Here is a 24,324-nt window from a genome sequence, read left to right as displayed (position 1 = left end):
TTGATCCAACCAGCCAGTGTTTTGAGGAAGTTTTAGGCTGAACTTCTGGCCATCTCCTGACACATTTTTATGCATAAAGCCTGCGCAGTTAGGAAAAGAATAACGAGGTTTTCTTGTAAGCTGAAGCCGGGCCACAAGTGCAGCGAGCGCAACGGTGGCCAATGGGGTTTGGGAAACCAGCCTCGGTGAAGCCAAGTTTGCGCCCCTAGACCCCCCCAAGGGGCGGGGCTTATGGTGTGCGCGTCACGTGACCGCCGAGCCTCTGGAGCCGCCGCGCGTGCGCAGTCTGGTCCCGAAGAGGCGGCGGCGGCGCTGGTGGTGGTGGCGGCGGTAGCTGCGCGGACTGAGGCGTTGGCAGGCCCACCTTTGGCGATCCTGGCCCAGGCTTCGGCTCATGGCACCGAGCAGCATCCATCGTGAGGTAGCTGGGGCGGGCGCCCTGAAGCAGGCGGCAGGGGAGGCGCCGGGACGGGAAGGGCCTGTGCCGCCTCAGGCCGCACCGGGCCGCGGCCTCACCCGCTCGTCCGGCTCTAGGCCTGGCGTCCGGCGTCGGGCTGCGCGTCTCCTTCCCGATCCCACCTGTTGGGAAGAGCAGGCCTGGGGTCCTCGCCTTGCGCGCCGCCTCGCTTTAGGGGTGCGTCGGGGCCGGAACCTCAGCCTGGATTTGCGACCCGCTCACTGCTGAGGCTGAATCCCCTGCTTCCCTAGAGCTGAGGGCGAGAACGTTTGCCATTGCAAAACACATAGCGTGGCCAGGCGGAGGGTTTTTTTGGAGAGGGGCGGGCGGGAGGCAAACATTTAGAAACAGCTTACTAGAATCTTTTTTTTAAAAAAACAATCTGCTATATAGATTTTTTTTTACCTTTCGTGCTCGAGAGCCTGCACTGTCTTTAAGTTAGTAAATACTATTCGGCGTTCACAGTATTACTTAAGGTATTAGTAGTCATGTAAGCAATACTAGTAATGATGCAGTAACACTGTGCAGCTTTATGCCGACTCAGATGCCTGGTTTTGGGTTGGTATTGATACGGCCTTCTGTTCAAAAACTTAACACTAGGAAACTAATCTAAGGTCAGAAATACTTTAAATTTTTCAGCTGCTAGAAACGGTAATGCCAAGAAGGTACGGTTCATACACGAAAATACGAAGCTAAGACTGGGACCTATGGCAGTCTTTCAGCAACTGCTGTTAAATTCCTTGCTCTACTCTGTGTGTTACTCATGTACACTGGAGCTGTGTACTCGTGTACAGGAGTACTCCGTACGCTGAGGCTTGGCAGCTAGTGTCTACCTGTTGAGCCGTCTCACAGACCCCAGAATTTTTTAAAGACTCAATACTTAGTGCTATTTGTATCTTATAGTTGAATTGAGGAAAAAAGATTTTGAATATCGTTATAAAAGTTGGATTTTTATTTTCAAAGAGGAGCAGAATTGTCTGTTAGGCGTTAAGAATTCTGTGTAAGGCATAATCTCTGGATTATGGAGACATTGTAAATACATAAGCAACGTTCAATTTCTGGGATATAATTGTTTAAAATGAGGAAACAAGATCTGTCTGTGAACATCCTACTTAGTCTCTAAAAACCAGTTGCCAAAACCACTTGTTGTAATAACCCCCTTTTACAGCCTAGGTATGCAGATGAGTCATCCGTGTCTGAGACTGGGAGTGACTTCGGATTGGAAAGCTAGCTAGCTAACAAAAGACATGCTTGGCCTATGGTCAGTGATATATAGCGTTTTATGTCTCCTGGGCATAGGAGGCATGCAAGGCATCATGTAAAGTATTAGAGGTCAGATGCATCATATTTAATGAGTTTAATGTTTAAAGTCATCTAAAATTCCTTTTAATTTTTAAAACAGCATACTGATAGGCAAGTGTTTAATAGACCCCAAATAAAATAAATGTTAATTTTCACTATAGAGGAATTGTGTTTCTATGTGACACATACTTAGTTTTCTACCGCACATATTTGAGTCTGCCATCCCTATAATAATTATATAAGAAGATGTCATAACATAAGAAAAGTATCCATTTTAAAAAAAAAAAAAAAAAAAAAAAAAAAAAAGCCGGGCAGTGGTGGTTTAATCCCAGCACTTGGGAGGCAGAGGCAGGCGGATTTCTGAATTTGAGGCCAGCCTGGTCTACAGAGTGAGTTCCAGGACAGCCAAGGCTATACAGAGAAACCCTGTCTCCAAAAACCAAAAACGAAAATAAATAAATAAGAACTATATAATCAATATGTTAAGTAAGTTAAGTTAGGACTGGAGGTGTCATTTGTTCAACTGTTTCTAGGAATACAACATTGAGCAAAACTAAGTTCCTTTCTCCCTAAATCTCTTAATATAGTAAGATTTATTTATCTGCATCAATAGTACAGCATTGTGTATTTTATTTCTTGCTGCACCCAAAGTAGAAGCTGTATATAGTAATTGAATTGTGTGTGTATCTCAGCACACACACAACTGTAAAGTGTGTATCTACTCTTTTTTTTTTTTAAAGAAAACCCTTTTTCTTCTGTGTGTGTGTATGTGTGTGTAGTTATGTGCATTGTCAATGCAGGTGGGTATGGAGGTGCTGCCAGTGAATACCTCACCTTGAGAACAGAAGATGGTGTCAACAACTAAGCTCTCCCTCCAGCCCCAATACAGTGTCCTGTATATAGCTCCATCTGGCTTTATGTAACCTCAAGTCTCCTGGGTTACTGAGATTAGAGTTGAGCATGTTTTTCAGTCAGGACCTTCCTATGTAGTCCAGTGTAGCAGCGCTCTTGCTCGTCCTCGTCCAGTCCCAAAGGCTGGTGATATTAGAGACTTGTAACACCACACCTGCCTGACTTGGATGTTTTCTGGACTCAAGACAGTTTTTCTACTTTAAAAAATCAGAAGAAGTAGTCTGTAGTTTGAATAAAACATTGATGTACAGAAGAGATAATTATTACAGTAGCAGTATGACTGAAGAGAAAATTTTTCTAATATTTATGTGTATAGATATTTTTTCTTGTATGTTTGTTTACCACAATTGGACTTAGTGCCTGAAAAAAAAAAATCAGAGGAGAGTGTTAGGTGCCTTGTAACTAGAGTTATAGATGGTGCTAAGCCACCATGTGTGTGCTGGGAACCAAATTATCTCTGGAAGGGAAGCCTTTGCTCTTAACTGCTAAGCCATCTCTCCAGTCCAAGAAAGAAATGCATTTTTAAAGAGTTTGTGTGAATTTGTGTTCTTGGGTGACCTTGGAGGCCAGAAAACCTGCAGTTACAGATGGTTGTGAGCCACTCAACATGGGTACTGGGAACTCAATCACTTATCCTTTGGAAGAAAGGTAAGTGAAACATTCTTAACTGCTAAGTCATCTCTGAAAACCAAAAAGGGAGATAATTTTTATAACAAGATATAAAAATATTGTATGATTGTTTTGTAGGTAAAGTTAGATTAAGTAACACAGAATTGATTAAATGATGAGACTAGTTCTGCTGGCCTCTTTAATAATCAAAATAGCATTCATGTTTTTGTATGCTTGACTAAGGACTCTGGCATTGTTCATCATTTGGTGAATTTTGTGTATGCTGGGCCTCTAGACAGTTATATTTTGGCAGACCTTGCTCTTACATGTCAAAAACTTGTAAGTTTAGCTGTGTATGGTAGCACACATGCATCTTTACTCCCAGCTCTAGGGAAGCTGAGGCAAGGGTATCCAAATTCAAGGCCAGCTGCTTTACACGGAAGTTCCAGGTTAGCTCCAGAGATATACAGTGAAACACTGTTTTAAGTGGGGGAGGGGGATTTGTAGTCTTGTAGGAACCTTCAAAGTTGAGCAACTTTGTGCTCAAAAGAATAGGACAGAATTGTACTGAAGGTGCATCATTAGCAGGAACTAATTTGAAGAGTTGTAGGAATAGTTTTTAGGAAGTGATATTTAAATTGTCCCAGAACCCATATGGTGCAAGGAGAGAAACAGCTTCTGAAAGCTGTCCTGTGACCTTCACAGTGATGAAGTGCTGTGTGAGTGCATATGAATAAATACATGTGGTGACTTTTAAGAATCTTCTGTTTTTAAATTGGGTTGTTTTGATATTTTGTTGTTGAGCTACATTGACTATCAACCCCTTATTAAATATTGGACATTTAATATTTTATCCCATTCTAGGTTGTCCTTTTACTTTGTTGATGGTTTGGTTGTATTATTTTTTAAAGGAGTGCCTATGTATTTTCGATTAACTGAATTTACGATCTTCCTGACCCTCCAGAGTGCCAGAGTACTGGGATACTTGTTTGTCCTTTCTTTTAAAAGTCATTTTGTACCATTTGCTGCTTTCTTTTAGTTACGTTATTGGTGGTTGAGAGAAAACTGTCTGACAGTAGTTAACTGGCACATTAGAGTGTTAGAGTAACTTGGAGGACTGGAAAGAAAGTTCTAGGAGACCATTGTTCATTTTCCAGCACCCAGGTTGGGTGGCTTACAACTTTCTGGAACTCCAACTTCAAGGAATCTGATGTCTTCTTCTGGACAGTGTTGGCAGCTGTACTCACATGTGCACGACCTCTCCCGTAATTAAAAAATACAATTCGTAAAAATTTCACTAGTTTGTGCTAAATTATTTTCCTAGCAGAATTGATATGAATGTTGTAGTGTTTTGGTTTATCTGTATTTAATTAAACTAAGGGAACACACACACATATATGGTACACATAGAAACACTCAGTCACACACACCAGTGTGATAATATGGTCAAATACTGACTAGAACTTTTGGATCAAAATGAAAAACAGATCTGGGGTTATGCTTGATATGTCTTAGGAAGTTGTGTGAAGTCCTGATTACAAGAGTTACCTATCTAGTATCCCTTTTATGTTATATGTACTATTAAAATACTTTGTTTAAAGCAGCAGTGTACCAGGTTCCATATAAGAGATTAGGAGGCTATAAATGCTGTAGTATTCTGGGAAGTTTTTGCTTTTCTGAATTTAAAAAGGACAGTATTGACTAGTGTATGTCATTTTCTTCCTGGTTGAATTTGAATATTTCTTTAAACAACTTCTGTCTATGGAGTAATCTGTAGGGATTAAGTGACAGTTGCAAGCTTCTAACTCAGTGTTTCTCAACCCTTCCAATTCTATGACCGTTTAATACGGTTCTTCATATTATGGTGACCCCTTAGCCATAATAACTATATTTTAGCTACTATTAAGAATTGTAATAAAATATCTGTGGTTCCATTTGACCTGCCTAAAGGGGTCGAGAACCACAGTCTTAACACACTGCCAACTGTATATCACGTAAGCAAATATAATAAGAGTGAATAAATTTCTTCTGTGTTTGTCCATACTATGGTCTCCAGGACCACATGTGTCTAGGGATAGCTATAAATGCAGTCTAACACAAAATAGTAGATTTTCTCAAAACATTGATTTAAATTTGGGAAAAGGTAGATGTTAATTCATTCCCAGGGTTCTAAAGCATTATCTTTGTTGATGATGGTATGTTACAAGATCAAAAGCTTTGGCACACCTGAACTATTATCAGGTGTATACGACCTTGTGGTACATACTTGCAATACCAAGTACTTGGAAGACTAAGACAGGAGGATTAATAGTTATTATCAATAGGATTTCTATTATTTGTTGACAGATCAATAAAATGTACTAATTTTCCTGACTGTTTTTAGTAGGCAGACAGGGCTTTTAATAAAATGTGGAGCTGGAGAGATGGGTCATTGTTTGAGAGCACTTGTTGCTCTCACAGAAGATCCAGATTCAGTTCCTGCCTCCAATCGGTCACTAACAACTATTTGTAATTCCAGTTCCAGGGGATCCAGCATTGATTTCTAACCTTGGGGACTAGGCATGCACATGATATACATAAATACCCATAGGCACATTAAACAAAACAAAACAAGTCTAAAGAAAAGGGTGTTTGGTCATGACAAACAGGTTTACTAGTAAGCATTCGGAAACTTTCTCTTTTGTGTGTGTGTGTTTTTTTTGTCTGCAGATCATTAACTGAAGACCAAATAAATAGCTATGCAAAATTCCCACATGGATGAGTACAGGAACTCTGATAATGGCAGCACAGGCAACAGTTCAGAGGTAGTAGTAGTAGAGCATCCAGATTTTAGTACAGAGATTATGAACGTTACGGAGATGGAGCAGTCCCCTGATGCCTCTCCCAGCGCACATGCATCTACAGAGGAAAATGAAATGGCAAATGCTGTGGACCTTCCAGTGACAGAAACAGAAGGAAACTTCCCTCCGGAGTTTGAAAAATTTTGGAAAACTGTAGAAACGAATCCTCAGGATTTTACAGGCTGGGTATATCTGCTTCAGTACGTAGAACAGGAGGTTAGTAACTCTTTAAATGGTATATGTAAGACTTACAGAATAATTTCGTAGTATCAATTCAAGCTTTTTTGTTTGTAATTAAAGTTAATCTCTTAAGTAATCTTCAGATTAAGTTCAGTAATACTAGAAGCATATATTCAGTAATGCTAAAAGCATATATTTTAGTTTTGAAATTTACATACTATTGATGTATTGTGGAGAGTCCAAGGGCACAATGTTGAATATTGTGTAATAGTTGAAATTCCTGTGTGGGTTATTTCAACCTTGGGCATGTGGGAGTGCAGTTCAGTGAGGTGGAGCACACTGGCCTGGCACCAGTGAGAGCCTGGGTTTGATCCCAGCTCCAGAGGAGGGGAGGTCATTTTGCTATTTGACAAAGCTAGTATTTATTCTTTCTCTGATAAAAGCTTCTGAGATGGTTAAACACATTGTTTTATTTTCATCAGAATCACTTGATGGCTGCCAGGAAAGCATTTGACAAATTTTTTATACACTACCCGTATTGCTATGGTTACTGGAAAAAGTATGCAGACCTTGAAAAGCGACATGACAACATTAAACAATCAGATGAGGTGCGTACATCAATGAATACAGTTTTCTCTGTTAGGTACTGTAAGCCAATTCATAACAAAACAGACTCTTTTTTTTCTGGCTGGCAGTACCTACCATTTATGGTCAAACATTTTTTTATAGGGTATTTTATTTGCATTTGTCACTATTGTGGCATTTGTAGCTAATATTTTCTCTCTTTGTTGGCAGGTGCGTTAAACCTCTACAGTTTGTCAAGCTTTGCAGTGCAAGCCTCTGTATTACACTGCAGCTTAACAAGTAGGGCAGGGCTTTTCTCTCACTTACATTTATTTCTCATTTTCCAAACAATATAGTTGGTTTGCTAGTCACATTTGCTACGTCTTATTGCATTTTTGGTCAGACGCTGTCATTGATGCTCTAATGGGTCTGTGCCCTATGGTCTGTAACCCAAAGCCTGCCCACACAACCCGGTCAGAATGCAGGGACTGCTGCGCTTTGAAGATCAAGACTCTGCACGTGGGGATCAGAACATTGCCATGTTCTATCCAACCTCCACCCAAATGGTAATGGTAGATTATTTAAACAAAATTCCAGTAATTAGTATTTCTAAGGTTCACCGGATAACACAGTGTTGCCTCTCTTTTGATAAATAATTAAATATTTGAGGTACAGTTTATTGTTTTCTTCTTAGGTTTATCGACGAGGTCTTCAGGCAATACCTCTTAGTGTTGATCTTTGGATACATTATATAAACTTCTTAAAAGAAACATTGGACCCTGGTGATCCTGAGACAAACAGTACAATAAGAGGGTATGTTATGTATTTGATATTGAATGTATTTTAAGACTTGTATAACTGTAGGTGTTGATCAGAGAACTATTCATGAATGCTAAACTGGAAGTTAGTATGTATTTTCTTCATTCCTAGTTTACAAAATTGTACATAAAATAAACTTTGCTGATTACTTAAGACATGCAGCCTTCCTCTTTTCACACATCCTCCCTTTACTTATGTCTCTGAGTTACACTTTACTCATAGGCGGTTAATGTCGTCCCCTCCACCCCCATCCCGTTTTTGTATACCACCTGTGGGCCTGGTGTGCCAGGAGGCCAAGAAGAGGGCATTGGATCCCCTGGAACTGGAGTCACAGACAGTTGTGGGCTTCAGTGTGGGTGCTGGGAACCTGCGTCCCCTGGAAAAGCAGCAACTGGTTTTACTGTTGAGCCCTCTCTCCAGGCCTCTGGTCAGTGTTTTAATGTCTGTGCCTCCAGGTATTATATAGTGTACATATTTATGTGTGAGTTTTACATACTGTTCTTCAACTCGTTTTTTAACAAGATGCCTTGTAATTTCTCCCAAACATGTTTTTAACTTTAAAAAAAAAAAAAAAAAAAAAAAAAAAATGTGTTAAAGCCCTATATGTTATTTGACCAAACTTTTATTATGGGATGTAGTTCTGCAACTAGTAGTCTCTGAACATATATTTTTGTGGAATGAACATGTCTGTAAAGACATTTTGCAAATGTTCCTCAAAGACAGTATCAATTTTAAACACCCACAAATGTATGAAAGTAGTTAACTTTTTTGTGGCCTTTTCACTTTTTTCCACATGTGATATCTTTCTTTTAATGTGGTTATATTACGGTTAGAAACATGGCTCAGCAGTTAAGGCACTTACTGCTCTTGCAGAGAAGCTGGATTTTGTTTTTAGCCCCTGAATGGTGGTTTGCAAACATCTGTAACTACATTTCCAGGTAATCCAAAGCCCTTTTCTAGACTCTGCAGGCACCAGGCGTATGTACACTGTGTGGGTGTGGGTGTAAGTCATTGCGTGTCCTGGTTTATCATTTTATATATAAATTTTTGTGCTTGATATTGAATCTATGGCTATGTACATTCTACCACTAATAGGAATTAGTCTATTTATAAGTTTTATTAAGAATAAATGTCTCTGCCCTGTTTTCCCATTTTTTTGTTGTATAGCTATATATTAGGTTTCAGTAAATCTGTTGATGATGTGTATGTATTTTAGTCATTTTGAATCTATAGATATTTTTCATCATGGTCATCTTTGGCAGTCTATTTTCTCTGGGCTTAATTTCTTCTCACTTAACCTAAGTGTTTCTCATTTGTCTAATAAAAAGGCTTTTCATACAGCTTTCCAAACAGGCCTGTTGATAATCTGTACATCTTACCTTTCCCCTTCTCCCTCTTATAGCCGTTTTTGTTCTGCAGTGTGTCCTCACTGTCCTCGTTGTCCTCTTTCTGCTATACTGTGTTTATAGGAGTTTGTTCTTTCTTTACACCCACCGTATAGATGTATATGGCCAGTAGCCTCTTCATAGGGGGTCTTTGAAATAAAAACATTTAAAAACCATTTAGGTTTTTGTTGGAGAAATCATATTGTTGGTCTAAGGCTTACACTAAGCAGAGTTAGGAGCTCTTCAGAGGAGGAGCATCTGATTTGCCTGATGAATGTAAAGCTAAGTTCTGCAGTTTCACAGCTGGCCAGAGTCAGAGCCCCACTATAGACTGAGCAGTCCTTCATCTAGCCGTTCTCTCTTACTATGTTTCCTTCACCAACTTTTCTCGGTGGCTGGTAATTCTCTGGATCACTGAGATTGTTCCAAGGTAGTAACATTTATTCACACACACACGCACGCACACACACACACACACACACGCACGCACGCATGTGTATGCACACTCATACTTCAATACTTTTCTCTTCCTATAGTAAACATTTCTTCCAGTATTACTATGTCTTTAAACATTGTTTTGTGAATTCACAAATGGAGAGGACCCAAGCTTAGTTTCCAGCACTCACATCAGATGGCTTACAACCACCTGTAAAATCAAATCCAGGACATCCACTATTCCAGTCTGTTCCAAATATATTCATACAGACATACATAGACACATAAATAAAAATATTTAAAAATAAAAGCAAATAAACTTTGTTTAGTGTCTTTTTTTTTTTTTTTTTTTTTTTTGGTTTTTCGAGACAGGGTTTCTCTGTGTAGCCCTGGCTGTCCTGGAACTCACTCTGTAGACCAGGCTGGCCTCGAACTCAGAAATCCACCTGCCTCTGCCTCCCAAGTGCTGGGATTAAAGGCGTGCGCCACCACCGCCCGGCGCTTAGTGTCTTTTTATTATAGTTTTTTCTTAATGTATCAAAATATTCAGTCTTGCTAGCCATGATGTCAGGTAACTAATCCTGGCACTCTGGAAGTATGGGCAGACAGATTCCCTGTATCAGACAGATCCCTGTCAATTTGGCAGTTTGAAGTAGGCCTGTCTATACAGTGAGTTCTAGGTCAGCCAGGGCTACATAATGAGACCTGTCTTTAAAAATTATGTCTTTGGATTGTGAGTTTTGTGTATCTCTTGCCAAGAATATATAAATACTGTATTTTTAATTTAGAAACTTATTGATGGATGTGGATGTTTTGCCTGCGTGTATGTCTATGTAACATGTGAGTGCCTGGTGTCTGAGTGCCGGAATACAGTGTTGGATCCCAGATCCAATTAGAGTCAAAGATGATTGGGCTACCTTGTGGGTGCTAAGATTCTGGGTTCTCCTGAAGAGCAGGCTGTGCACATGAATCCTTCCCTTTGTTAAATAGCTTAGTCTTTCTGTGTTGATTTAAAATGCCTCCTTTACATACGTTAAATTATTACATCTTTTTTCTCTTAGGCGCTCATTTTTTTTTTTTTAAGATTTATGATTTTACTTTGTGTGAATAAATGCTTACCCTTTGTATATGCACATGTGCCACATCTCTGCCCAGTACCCAGGAAGCTATAATGTCTGATTTTCTTATGATGCTTTCAGGAAATCATTGCTCTTTTATAAAAACACTTGTAGTATTTAATAGTATATAAAAATCAAATCTGAGAGTTCTGTTCTTCCTAAATTATGACTCTTTTGATTATATGAAAATTGTAAGATAATTTAAGACGTGTGGTCTGTTTGGGTAAGAGACCCTTGTTTGGGGGGGGGTGTTTGTTTAACTTGAATTTTTGTAACATTTTGAAATATATGTGGGGAGAAACATGCTACAGGTCAGTGAACTTGTAGGAGTTAATTCTCCTATCATGTGAGTCTGGGGGATTGAATTTAGGCTCTCAGGCTTTCTGGCAAGTGATGTGACTTGCTGGACTAGTTTGGCCTGTGGTTGATTTTTAAGGTGCTTGTTTTGAAACTACTAAAAAGATGAATGTTTTGTTTTGTTTTGTTTTAGTTATTATGTAGTGTGAGAGTTCACTTGTGTGTGTGGGTGTTTGTGTGGAGTCCCAGAGTTAACTTTTCAGGTATTTTTCTCAGTCCCTCAATACCTTATTCGCTGAAATAGAACTCTTAGTTGAGCTCTGAGGATCCCCTGTCTCCCTCTTTTACTAGTGCCAGGCTGCCATGCCATCACCTAGTATTTACAAGGATTCTGGGAATTTAAATTCCCATTCTAACATTTATGAGTTAGCATTTAACCTGCTGAGCCATCTCTCCAGTCCTGAAGTTTTGTTTATTAAATATCAGATCTACTGGTTAAACATATCTCTTGAAACTAGATGATATTCTAAAATACTTGCTTCCACAGTGAACTATTATAATTGAAGGTACTTTGACAGTCTGTGTATATTCTCATTAGCTTATATGACAATTTGAGTCCCTTATTAGAGTTATTTTTGCTAGTGTATTCCTTGAATTGAGGACACTTGTCTGCAAATTCTTCAGTTTTGTTCTCTGCACTAAAGGACTCTTTATATATTCCTCTTACTTCTGTGATTCGTGAATGTTTTCCATTGTAATTATATACAAGAGAAACTGCACTCATCTTCCTTTTCACTTTGTGTTTTTGCTTATTCTTTTGATGAACTTTTCCATGATTCCACTTTTTGATTCATGCTTGCTTAAGAAGCAACTAAATATAACTTTGATTTCAGTATTGCTTTCTAAATTTAGAAATAATATTTTAAAATTATTTTATTTGAAAAGATAACTTAAGAGCAATTTAATTTTTCAGAACTTTTGAGCATGCTGTTCTAGCTGCAGGAACGGATTTTCGATCTGACAAATTATGGGAAATGTATATAAACTGGGAGAATGAGCAGGGAAATCTGAGAGAAGTCACAGCTGTGTATGACCGTATTCTTGGTATTCCAACACAGCTGTACAGCCATCATTTCCAAAGGTATGTTGAAAGATCTTTGAAAGTTAGGTGCTTAATCCTCAATAATTTATTTTGAAATGAGATTTTATTAACTTTATAGAGAATCAAATTTTATGTCGTAATTTTTAGATTTTCCTTGTTATCTTGTGAAATGTTTAATGATTTAATAGTTTTATATGGAAAATTTTCCTTGTTCATTTTATATGTGAGGTACTTAAGAGCAATGAAGAAATGAGAAAATAGAGTTTAATGAATGATTATTTGTAATACTAAATTTATATGGTGCTTGTTGGATATATATATATATATATATATATTTGGAGATAGTATGTTAATGTGTTTCCCATGCTGGCCTAGAATCTTTAATCCTTCTGCCTCAGCATCACAAGATCTGAGATTATAGACTTTTTTTTAACTACTTAATGATTTACAAAATGTACATTTCTGATGTGCATAAACATCCAGAACAGCAAAGATTGCAGTTTAAAGGTTAACTTTTTTCTTACACTGTCTTTGTTAATTCATCAAATTAAGTATCATTCTATTTAAATTTTACTCCATGATTTTCTAGTTATAAGTTGTATAAATAACTTTATAGGTTTTCAAAGTAATTGTAACTATTAAAAGAACTCTCTGTACTATGGTTTCCATGTGTATCTTTGGTTTCTTTTTTCTTTTGAGATATGATCTTACTAGGTAGGTAGCTCTAACTGGCTTGAACCCACTGTGTGGCACCTGTGTGCCTTGACCTTGCATCTTTTTCTCCCTGTGCTTCCTGAGTGCTGTGGTTGCAGGTGTGTGTACCGTGCTCAGCTGCAAGGTATCTCATTGCTAAAAACCCAGAAAGTCTGAATAAGTATAAGATTGTGACTTTGCTGGGTTTTTTATTTGTTTGTTTTTTGTTTTTTTTAACCTCATAGAGTATGTGTATAACATGTACTTTGTTTTGGGTTGTTTTCTTTTGAGATTGTTTCAGGTGACCCCAGTTGGCCTTGAACTCATGATTCTTCAGTCTCCACCTTCTAAGTGCTAAGATTTCATGTGTGTATGTACCACCATACCCTGTTATTTTGTATATTTGTTGTCATAAGTAATGTCATATATTGAAGAACATTTTAAACGATATTCTGAATTTCAAAAGTAGATTTAATGGAAACTTATAAACTACTATAGATCAATATGATAAAAAGTTAGAAGTTAGACTTGTGTTAGAAATAGGAACTAGGAAGAAAAAAGAGACATTGTAGGTCAGTGTCCTGTCTCTTGTTGTTGAGCTAGAACACGTAGACAGGTGTCTAGTACATAATGGCCTAGGTACCCACATGCTGAAATAAATTACTAACATAAGTATTTGGAAATGCTTGGTAAGTATGCATGTTGTACAAATGAAGGGCAGAGACAAGGCATTTTCATAGACTGTGGTGACATTTAGATTATAAGACCTTTATTCAAGAAATGATTTTTCTATTACTGTAACAATTGATTTTTAAAAAATTGTATGGTTTTGAGAGTTTCATACATTGTATTTTGATCATATTTACTTCTTAATTCCTGACCCTCCCAAATTTAGTGTCTGTGTGGTTTTTTTAATTAATTAATTAATCTTTGTTTATACGCTTTACATCCTGCTCACTGCCTATATTACCTGTATACTTGGGGTCTGAGGCCAGCCACACTTAAAGAAAACTGACTCTTCCCCAGAAACCATTCACTGTCAGCAATTCTTGGGGGATGGAGCTCATGAGCTCCTGTAACAGCAATTTTAAAGGTGCCATGATCACCTGGCTCTTACTTCAGTGCCTTGGGTAAAGCAGAACATACTAGTGGGGAACAGGAGGTGGCCCGAGCTGCTTATTTCATGATTACCTGGAAACAGAAAGAGACATCCCTGGGAATGAGATAATACCTTTCAGACAGTTCCCATGTTTGAATTCTGTGCTCTCTAAATCTTTTTATTTACCACTGAGTCCTTCCAGTCTTTTTTAGAATGTTTTTTTTCATTGTGACTTGGGATGGTAGTATGTGCATGTGAGTGTAGTTGTGTGTCCATTGCGTCCAGAAGACGACATCGGATCTCTTGGAATCATGGGTGCTGGGAACTGAACTCTGGTGTGCTATGACAGTGGTACATGCATGCTGTTAGCTAGTGAGCCCTCTTTCTAGCCCTCCACATCTTTTTTAAAATAAGTATTCTGCTTGGTTTATTTTATTACTGAGACATTATTTTCTGTATAGCCCTGTTTGTCCTGGAACTCACTCTGAGGCTATGATGGTCTGGAACTCAGAGATACACCTGCCTCTGTCTTCCAAGTACTGGGACCTGCTGGGTGCTTCAGTATGAATACATGTGTCCTGGGCAAGATGGGGCAGTGGATAAATGGCTTTAATTCTAAGTCTTGTGACCTGAGTTCAGTCTATGGTACCCACGTTGTGGAACGAGAACACTCACTGTCACAAATTGCTCCCTGACCCTCACTGCCACCTCCAAAATAAGTAAATGCAATATTTTTGTTCTTTGTACTGTATGAATATTTTACCTACACACACACACACACACACACACATACACACACACACACACACACACACACACAGACAGACATGAACTTATATATGCTCTTTTCAGGGGTTAAGAGGCTGAAGGCTTGTGTTCTTCTGTCTTTCAGAAGTTTTTATTTTATGTATGAGTATTTTGCCTAACATGCATCTAAGTATCGCATACAGTTCTGTTATCTATGGAACTGTAGTTACAAGTTAGGATGCTCACCAGGTCCTCTGAAAAAGCAAGCCGCCAGTGCTCTTCTCCAGCCCTCTTGTGTTTTCTTGATCAGTCTTCACTTACTGTTTGAGATAGGGTCTCACATTAACTTGGAGCTCAGGCTGGCCAGCAAGCCCTGAGGAATCCTTATTACCTACCTGCCCAAAGCTAGAATGCCTCTGCCTCTCCAATGTTGGGATTAAAGGCATGTGTCACCACCACATTCTGCTTACATTACTTTATTTTTCTTAAATCATTTCTAATAACATTGGAGGAACATAAACACCTAGAAGTTGGAGGACCCTTTATTCAGGAGAAAAGTAAGGTCAAAGGATGTATTTAGAAAATAGGATTAATAGGCTCTATTATCCCACGGAATGTGAATGATTACGTAACTGGCAATGACCAGGAGACAGTACTTGGTGGTGGGAAGAGGGCTATCATTTCATAGCCTGTCTCAGGTATATCGTGAGTTCTAGGCAGTATGCCTTTAACCCCAGCACTAGGGAGTTACAGATGGGCAGAGTTCCAAGCCAGGCAGGACTACAGAATGAGACCTTGTCTTGAAAAACAAGCCCAATAAATATACAAATAAATATAATATAGGAGATTCCATATTAAAATCAAGATTGGAAAATAGCGTAGCTCCTCTTTATAGTTAAAATTGGAGTATATAAAGTAGTGTTTACAAAAACAAAAGTAAATAAAAAGAAAAGGTATGGTGCATGGTGCCATGGGCCTTTAACCCCAGCCTGGGGTGGGGTTAGAGGCAGGTGGATCTCTGTGAGTTCAAGGCCATCTTGGTCTACAAAGTGAGTCTAGGACAGCCAGGGCTCTGTTTCACAGAGAAACCTTGTGTAGGTTAAAAAAATAAAAAATTAAACAGATAAAATAGTGAGATTACATTATATTGAAAGTGTGTTAACTGGGTGTAGCAGTAGATCGCTTATAGTCTATGATGCAAGTACAAAGATCTTGTTTCAGGCCAGTCTCAGCCAGTAAGTCAGTGTCTAAAAGGACATTCAGAAGTTTTTATACATTAGTAAAACTAGCTTACATTCATATAAAATGACATGTTCTTTCTCTCCAGACTGTTGGCAGTTGGATATAGTGATCTGTGACTTTACAGTTTTGGACTTCTGTTTGAGTTTTGTTGATACAGTACTTACTTTAAGCTCTCTTAATGACTTTAGCCAGAAAGTATATAAAAGTATGAGAATAAAAGAGAATTCTTGGAAACATAGGCTTAATGTCTGTAGTAGTGGGGATCCAAAAGAGGTCAAGCAGCAATCAGAAAGACTTGGAGGAAAGCCGAGAAAGTGGCACCTCATAAACCAAGCCATGAAGACACTTGTAAAGTATGAAGATATGGTTAGCAGGTTCCAGTGCTGAAGATAGAGGCTGTACTGAAGAACAAATTATACTTTGCATGTATGGTAATTGGTGACCTTAATTAAGCTAATGTCATTGATTGTTAATAGATGAAGGAGTAATTGGTGGGTGATTGCTTTAGAATTTTAATATGGATTAGCTGTTTCATTTAAATTTGCAAAATAGATATGTTCTGTTTTATAGATAGACTGAGATTATGAGAAGAGAAATAGAGTTGGAATTAAATACTAGAGTTGGAATTAGAGGTCCTCTGCCCTCTACTGCAGACAGTGGAGCACACACACATGCATGCATGTGCCATTCATCAAGGAGAGGACACTCTACTGCAGACAGTGGAGCACACACACACGCATGCATGTGCCATTCATCAAGGGGAGGACACTCTACTGCAGACAGTGAAGCACACACACACGCATGCATGTGCCATTCATCAAGGAGAGGACACTCTACTGCAGACAGTGGAGCACACACACATGCATGCATGTGCCATTCATCAAGGGGAGGACACTCTACTGCAGACAGTGGAGCACACACACACACACACACACACACACACACACACACGCATGCATGTGCCATTCATCAAGGGGAGGACACTCTACTGCAGACAGTGGAGCACACACACATGCATGCATGTGCCATTCATCAAGGGGAGGACACTCTACTGCAGACAGTGGAGCACACACACATGCATGCATGTGCCATTCATCAAGGGGAGGACACTCTACTGCAGACAGTGGAGCACACACACATGCATGCATGTGCCATTCATCAAGGGGAGGACACTCTACTGCAGACAGTGAAGCACACACACACACACATGGATGCATGTGCCATTCATCAAGGGGAGGACACTCTACTGCAGACAGTGAAGCACACACACACACACATGCATGCATGTGCCATTCATCAAGGGGAGGACACTCTACTGCAGACAGTGGAGCACACACACACACACATGCATGCATGTGCCATTCATCAAGGGGAGGACACTCTACTGCAGACAGTGAAGCACACACACACGCATGCATGTGCCATTCATCAAGGGGAGGACACTCTACTGCAGACAGTGGAGCACACACACATGCATGCATGTGCCATTCATCAAGGGGAGGACACTCTACTGCAGACAGTGAAGCACACACACACACACACACACACACATGCATGTGCCATTCATCAAGGGGAGGACACTCTACTGCAGACAGTGGAGCACACACACATGCATGCATGTGCCATTCATCAAGGGGAGGACACTCTACTGCAGACAGTGAAGCACACACACACACACATGGATGCATGTGCCATTCATCAAGGGGAGGACACTCTACTGCAGACAGTGAAGCACACACACACACACATGCATGCATGTGCCATTCATCAAGGGGAGGACACTCTACTGCAGACAGTGGAGCACACACACATGCATGCATGTGCCATTCATCAAGGGGAGGATTTTAGGATTTTACTACAAAAAGAGAAATGTTATATTTCGACTGTTTTTGTTTGTTTGTTTGTTTGTTTGTTTATTTGAAGGAATAAGATGCAGGAGGTAGCTGATAAGTGGTTTTTAATTCCTCCTTTAGATTTAAAGAACATGTACAAAATAACTTGCCTAGAGATCTTTTAACTGGTGAACAGTTTATTCAGCTGAGAAGGGAATTAGCTTCTGTAAATGGACACAGTGGTGATGACGGACCTCCTGGTGATGACCTTCCATCAGGAATTGAAGACATAACGGATCCAGCAAAGGTAACCCTCTTAATCAAGAAGCTAAGTAGCATGCACTGAAGGTGATATAAGTCTGGGCATTTAGATCAGTAAGATTTAAGCATGAATTTCAAGGAGAAAGTTTAACCATGAGACACCTGGAAGTAAGTAGTCTAGAAAAAATAAATTAATTGTAATCTACTATTCCTATTTTAGAAAATACATAAGAAACTGGCTGTTTGAAGTTGTGTTATAACTCATTTTTAAAGCAGCGTGTGGTGGCATACACCATTAATGCCAGCATTTAGGAGGCAAAGTCAATTGGATCTCCATTAGTTCAGAACAGCCTGGGGCTCCATAAGGTGCTCCAGGTTAGCCAGTGCTATATATTAGAGACCCTGTCCCAAACAAAATAAAACAGACAAAATTATATTTAAAATAACATGTAACAATTAAATACTCTCTCTACTGAGGAATGAAATATCTGTAAAGGTACTTAAATGTGTGCTATTGAAAATATTTAGTATGTAATTTATAAAATTTAATTTTTTTTCTTTTTTCCCAAGCTGATTACTGAAATAGAAAACATGAGACATAGAATCATTGAAATTCATCAAGAAATGTTTAATTATAATGAGCATGAAGTTAGTAAGAGGTGGACATTTGAAGAAGGTGTAAGTTTTGTTTCATATAGTCTTTAAAATATAAAAATAAGATTTTTTTCTGATAGTAGTGACACTGCTGTGGATTTTCTTTCTGTTTTAGTAATAATTCAAAGTATGTATCTCAGTTGTATTTAACATTTTCCATTACCAGTTTTAGAATCTTACTACATTTATATTTCAAGAACAAGATTCCTGATTAATGTGCATTTCTTTTAAAATCAACTTTATTGAGTTAAATCTTGTGAACAATAAAACAGAGGGCTGCAGTCCAGTTTCTAGACTGCTTGACCAACATGCATGAATCCCTGAATTTGATCCCAGCACCACATATAGACTGGCTTGGATGCCAAGTCTTAATCTTAGCACTTGGAAGCTAGAGAAAAAAGATTCAAAAGTTGAGAATCATCTTTAGTTGTATAAGTTCCATATCAGCTTCTACTACATTAGACCTCATCTCAAAAATTAAAAATAATACATCCAACCATCTATTATAGTGAATTTTTTTGTCTTATGAATTTAACTATTTTCTGACTGGTGCCAAACTATTTGCGTATTTGAAGTATGCATTTCATTAGTTCACCTATACTACCATCAGCATAGTTGATTTACTTTTTTCTCACATTTCCTCTTCAGTTCTTCTAATCCTTCTTACTCATCTGCAGCTTAGCTTCCTCAGTTCCAATATTAAGGTTTGATGTGGCTTTGTTGTTGTAAGTTATCCTTTCATGGCCTAGCCTATAAATAGATTTATATGTCTGTTGTAGCTGGATATAAAATAATTTTGATAAATAAACAATATAGTTTACCTTAGTAATAAAAATAAGGACTCTAAAAAGACCATCCTGGTCTACATAGTGAGTTCCAGGACAGCCAGGGCTATGTATAGACCTTATCTTAAGGACACACACACACTTCAAAATAATTATTAATGCATTTTTAAACATTTTCTTTGTATGTGAAATTATTTCATTATACTTCAAATATTTTGATTTTGGTTTACTTTTGTTGCCATATAATATTTTTACAGATTAAAAGACCTTATTTTCATGTGAAACCATTGGAAAAGGCTCAGCTAAAAAACTGGAAAGAATACTTAGAATTCGAAATTGAAAATGGGACTCATGAAAGAGTTGTGGTTCTCTTTGAAAGATGTGTCATATCTTGTGCTCTCTATGAGGAGTTTTGGATTAAGGTAAGAAAATGATATAGTGTATTTAACTTGAATACATTGTAACATTGATCTAGTGACTAACCTTTTTTGTACTTCTGTTGAATGTTGTTCATATAACTATATCTGTTGCATTAGGAGATGGTCTGCTTGCAACCAGATTTGACTGCTGCATATGCCAACCTCGTTGCCTCTCTTCGTCCTTCCTTACAGAAACTAGTCTAGTGGTTCAATAAAGGTGCTGAATGGGTTTAAAAATAGAATTTTATCGTTCTGTCACATATTTAATCCATCACATGTTCAACTGTAAATTATTCAGTATTTCCTGTTTTTTGTATGTAGTATGCCAAGTACATGGAAAACCATAGCATTGAAGGAGTGAGGCATGTCTTCAGCAGAGCTTGTACTGTTCATCTCCCGAAGAAACCCATGGCACATATGCTTTGGGCAGCTTTTGAAGAACAACAAGGTAAGAACAAGAATTGTTAGTTCATTTATTTTACTTAATTTATGTATTTACTTTATGTGAACGGGTGTTTTGCTTGCATGCATATCTGGACCTAGTGTTTGCAGATACCAGCAGAGGGCATGAGAATTTCAGAGACTGAACTAAACAGAAGGTTGAAGGTGCTGGGAAATGAACCTGGGTTCTCTGCCACAGCAGCAGTGCTCCTAACTGCTGCATCTTATTTCTAGCCCCTCAGTTGATGTTTTATTTAGCACCTTGTGTCAGGATGGAGTCACAGGAGTTGAGAACTAAGGCAGGTGTAAAGAAGAATTTGGCAATTACTTGTATAAAAGCTTTACTGTGTCCTTAACAGTTCAGCCTTGCCGAATCCTAAGAGCAGCTGTAGACAGTACACAATATGTAAGCATGGGTATTTACTCCCCACCTCAAGCTAGATTTAGACTGCAGGCTAATGTTTTTCAGTATTTGGTATAAAGTCTGTTTCAGAAATTTAAACAAAATTATAAATACATAATTATTATTTTAGGGAATATTAATGAAGCCAGGATTATCTTGAGAACGTTTGAAGAATGTGTTCTAGGACTGGCAATGGTTCGATTGCGAAGAGTAAGTCTAGAGCGACGGCACGGAAATATGGAAGAAGCTGAACATTTGCTTCAAGACGCTATAAAGAATGCCAAATCAAATAATGAGTCGTCATTTTATGCTATCAAACTAGCCCGACATCTTTTCAAAATACAGAAAAATCTTCCAAAATCAAGAAAGGTACTTTTGGAAGCAATGGAAAAAGATAAGGTATGCACATTTTTAACAGCCTTTCATAAAAAGCTGGTACTTCTCCCCTTTGGCAACCGTGATGAAAGATTTGGTCTATACAGTAATACGTTTATTACTAAATGAGGACAACAGTCCCTCTAAACTGATGTTGCCATCTTTAATATTTTTTTATTTCTTAGGATTTAAAGTGTGCAAAAATGAAAGGTTACTTAAAGTTGTAAATATTGTGGTCTTTGTAATTAACTTTTGTAGAAGTGTGACGACTGTTAAGTAGGATGAGTGGCCTGGGAACAGCATTCATGAACAAAAAGACAGCAGGAGCAAACAGCAGTATAGTGACGGATGCTCACCTAGTGAGCACCTCCCTTTACAGAACAGGGAATACAAACTATTGGAAGTGTCTTTTTTGTTTTTTTTTTTTTTTTGTTTTTTTGTTTTTTTTTTTTTTTTTTGACAGTGTTTCTCTGTGTAGCCCTGGCTGTCCTGGAACTCACTCTGTAGACCAGGCTGGTCTCAAACTCAGAAATCCGCCTGCCTCTGCCTCCCAAGTGCTGGGATTAAAGGCGTGTGCCACCACCGCCCGGCTGGAAGTGTCTTATTTTTAGGATTGTGTTGTTTGTTTTTTCTTGTGTTTGTTTTTCAAGACAGAGTTTCTCAATGTAACCAGCCCTGCCTGTCCTAGGCTTGTTTTGTAGACTAGGTCGTCCTCAAACTCAAAAGGGAATCCATCTCCTTTGCCTCCTGAGTGCTGGGATTAAAGGCATGTGCCACCATGTCAGGCTCATTTTGTTGACTTTTAACTTTATTGAGCCTGTTGATACACGGTTTTTTTTTGTTTTGGTTTGGTTTTTGGTTTTTCGATTTTTCGAGACAGGGTTTCTCTGTGTAGCCCTGGCTGTCCTGGACTCACTCTGTAGACCAGGCTGGCCTCGAACTCAGAAATCCGCCTGCCTCTGCCTCCCAAGTGCTGGGATTAAAGGCATGCGCCACCACCGACGCATTTATATTTATTTATATCTGCAGTTTATAATTAAGTATTTATAGTCACAATTAGATGTGCAGTATACAGATTATCCTTTTATATTGTATAATTTTCATGTTTGGTCAGATCTAGTTAATTAACATAGGATAATGAACACACTTGCACACTATGTGAAATAATAAGGTGGTTTCACAACCTATCAGTATTGCTAAAGAAACATAAGGATTGTGACCCAGTATTAGAATACTTATGTACTATTCTCAGCACCCAGCACCGCAGGATAAGAAACATCCTGAAGAATCTATTTTACTTCGCTGTATACACACTGAAAACAGCCATGGGTATATTTTAATCTTAAATATTTTTTAATCAAAATATTGTAGGAATGTTATTAATTGATACTGCTTTTTACTCAGGAGAACACAAAGTTATACCTCAACTTACTTGAAATGGAATACAGTTGTGACCTCAAGCAAAATGAAGAAAATATCCTCAATTGCTTTGACAAAGCCATACATGGTTCATTGCCTATTAAAATGAGAATTACATTTTCTCAAAGAAAAGTGGAATTCCTTGAAGATTTTGGTTCAGATGTTAATAAGTAAGATCTTAAATTCATCTATTTTATTGTTATTTTATGAAGATGGTTATTATACATTAATACATTGCTAAGTCTATTTTTAAAATTTTCTGATGTGTATGTATGGGAAAGTGCGTGTATTCCAAAATGTATGTAAGGTCAGAAGACAGCTTCTCTGGGGTTTTTTCTCCTACCATTTGCATAGGCGCTAGGGAACAGATTCAGGTAACTAGGCTTGTTCATGCTTTATGAGCTGAACTGTCTTATTGTACCTAATGCTAAATTTAAGTGTTTAGGGTACTTTTCCTTCAGAAACACATGGAGGTAATTCATTTTTGTAAATGTGTATATAGGATGTAAGCTTCATCATCCCTTCAAAAGTATTTTCCTGTTTTAAATCAGTTTTGTGTGTGAATATGCCATGGTGCACATGTGGAGGTCAGAAGACAACTAGGAGCAGTTCGTTCTCTCCTTCCTCCATGTGGGCCCCACAAAAAGAGAAGGGAGATAAAGACTGAACTATGAGATACACATGAAGATAGGAAGGAAGGGAGGGAGGGAGGGAGGGCCGGCTGGCTGTACTCAATGTAAAGTTCAATGGGTACTTGTCTGTCATAGACAAGGCCCTCTCTGATTCATTGCTCAGCAACATGCACAGAGCTAGGATAGGACTGATCTGGAGTAGAAATGCCATTGTATCTCAGGTTTGCAAAGAAGGTAGATAATTCAATCACGCTGATCTTGCCTAGTGGCCTTTCCTACTAAATCATAATAAAGCTGAAAGTTGAGGGTGATGTAAGGATAGGTGTGGATCTAAGCTTACAATTTAAAATTGATAACCCTGAAAGTAGAAATACAACCTAGAACATTGGTAAAATTCCTTCCGGTCTTTATCTGTTGCTGTAATATATTCCAGTGCCTAATAGCAATGTGCCTTTGCTGATCTAATTTAGAATAATTTCCATGGAAACCACACTAAACTTGTATGTTTACGTATGTGGTTATGTTTTTGATGGTGGGTAAAATTTCAGTTTAACACAGCAGCTAGTATTTCAGTTCTTGAAACCTTGCTCAGTATATTTGTGTAGTATGAATTTCATAGCCATTGGGGCTGGAGAGATGGCTCAGTGGTTAAAAGCACTGACTCCAGAGGTCCTGAGTTCAATTCCCAACAACCACATGGTGGCTCACATCCATCTGTAATGAGATCTGATGCTCTCTTCTGGTGTGTCTGAAGAGAGTAACAGTGTACTCATATACATAAAATAAGTAAATCTTTTTTAAAAATTTCATAGCCATTAATGAATACATATAATTTTGTTTTAGTTGATAGAGGCTCACTTGGGTATACAAATTTTTCATGTTATTAATTATAAGGACAAAATTAGACCCTGTTTTATAGTTTCTGTTCCTAACTACTTGGTATGCTATATAGTCAGTATCTTTTGGTTTTTTTTTTTTTTTTTTTTTTTTTTTTTTTTTTTTTTTTTTTGGTTTTTCGAGACAGGGTTTCTCTGTGTAGCCCTGGCTGTCCTGGAACTCACTCTGTAGACCAGGCTGGCCTCGAACTCAGAAATCTGCCTGCCTCTGCCTCCCAAGTGCTGGGATTAAAGGCGTGAGCCACCACTGCTCGGCATCTTCTGCTTTTATGTTGAAGAATGTGTATAGAAGAAATGGTTTTGTGTAATGTTAGTTGGGATGATATGATTCTATGGTCCAATGAAAGTATATGAAATAGCATATACTTGATCTGTATGGATCAAAATAGATTTGTCATGCATTCTA

General features: G+C 38.3%; 1 protein-coding gene and 1 non-coding gene across 5 annotated transcripts in view; both read left to right on the top strand.

Moving 5' to 3' along the window:
* Positions 1-236: 236 nt before the first annotated feature.
* Positions 237-24,324, top strand: part of Prpf39 (pre-mRNA processing factor 39) — a 27,958-nt gene continuing 3,870 nt past the window's right edge. Inside the window, exons 1-13 of one of the 4 annotated variants that reach the window (XM_076941830.1) lie at positions 289-421; positions 5,990-6,336; positions 6,783-6,908; positions 7,096-7,164; positions 7,268-7,430; positions 7,559-7,677; positions 11,892-12,059; positions 17,775-17,940; positions 18,465-18,572; positions 19,591-19,755; positions 20,074-20,200; positions 20,727-20,995; positions 22,376-22,560. In XM_076941830.1, the coding sequence (XP_076797945.1) occupies positions 7,344-7,430; positions 7,559-7,677; positions 11,892-12,059; positions 17,775-17,940; positions 18,465-18,572; positions 19,591-19,755; positions 20,074-20,200; positions 20,727-20,995; positions 22,376-22,560 (1,394 nt within the window). In that variant the 5' untranslated portion in view covers positions 289-421; positions 5,990-6,336; positions 6,783-6,908; positions 7,096-7,164; positions 7,268-7,343. Of the gene's footprint in view, positions 422-5,989; positions 6,337-6,780; positions 6,909-7,095; positions 7,431-7,558; positions 7,678-11,891; positions 12,060-17,774; positions 17,941-18,464; positions 18,573-19,590; positions 19,756-20,073; positions 20,201-20,726; positions 20,996-22,375; positions 22,561-24,324 lie in introns of those variants that run through there. The other 3 variants (XM_034514325.1, XM_034514324.2, XM_076941831.1) reach the window with 3 other exon arrangements.
* LOC117717431 (small nucleolar RNA SNORD127) lies at positions 21,046-21,131 on the top strand. Its single transcript, XR_004607918.1, has one exon. It is a non-coding gene; the product is annotated as a small nucleolar RNA SNORD127 (small nucleolar RNA).

The sequence above is a fragment of the Arvicanthis niloticus genome, chromosome 11 (genome assembly GCF_011762505.2).
Source record: "Arvicanthis niloticus isolate mArvNil1 chromosome 11, mArvNil1.pat.X, whole genome shotgun sequence".
In the NCBI taxonomy this organism is placed as follows: domain Eukaryota; kingdom Metazoa; phylum Chordata; class Mammalia; order Rodentia; family Muridae; genus Arvicanthis; species Arvicanthis niloticus.
This window is presented reverse-complemented; position numbering and strand designations above follow the sequence as displayed.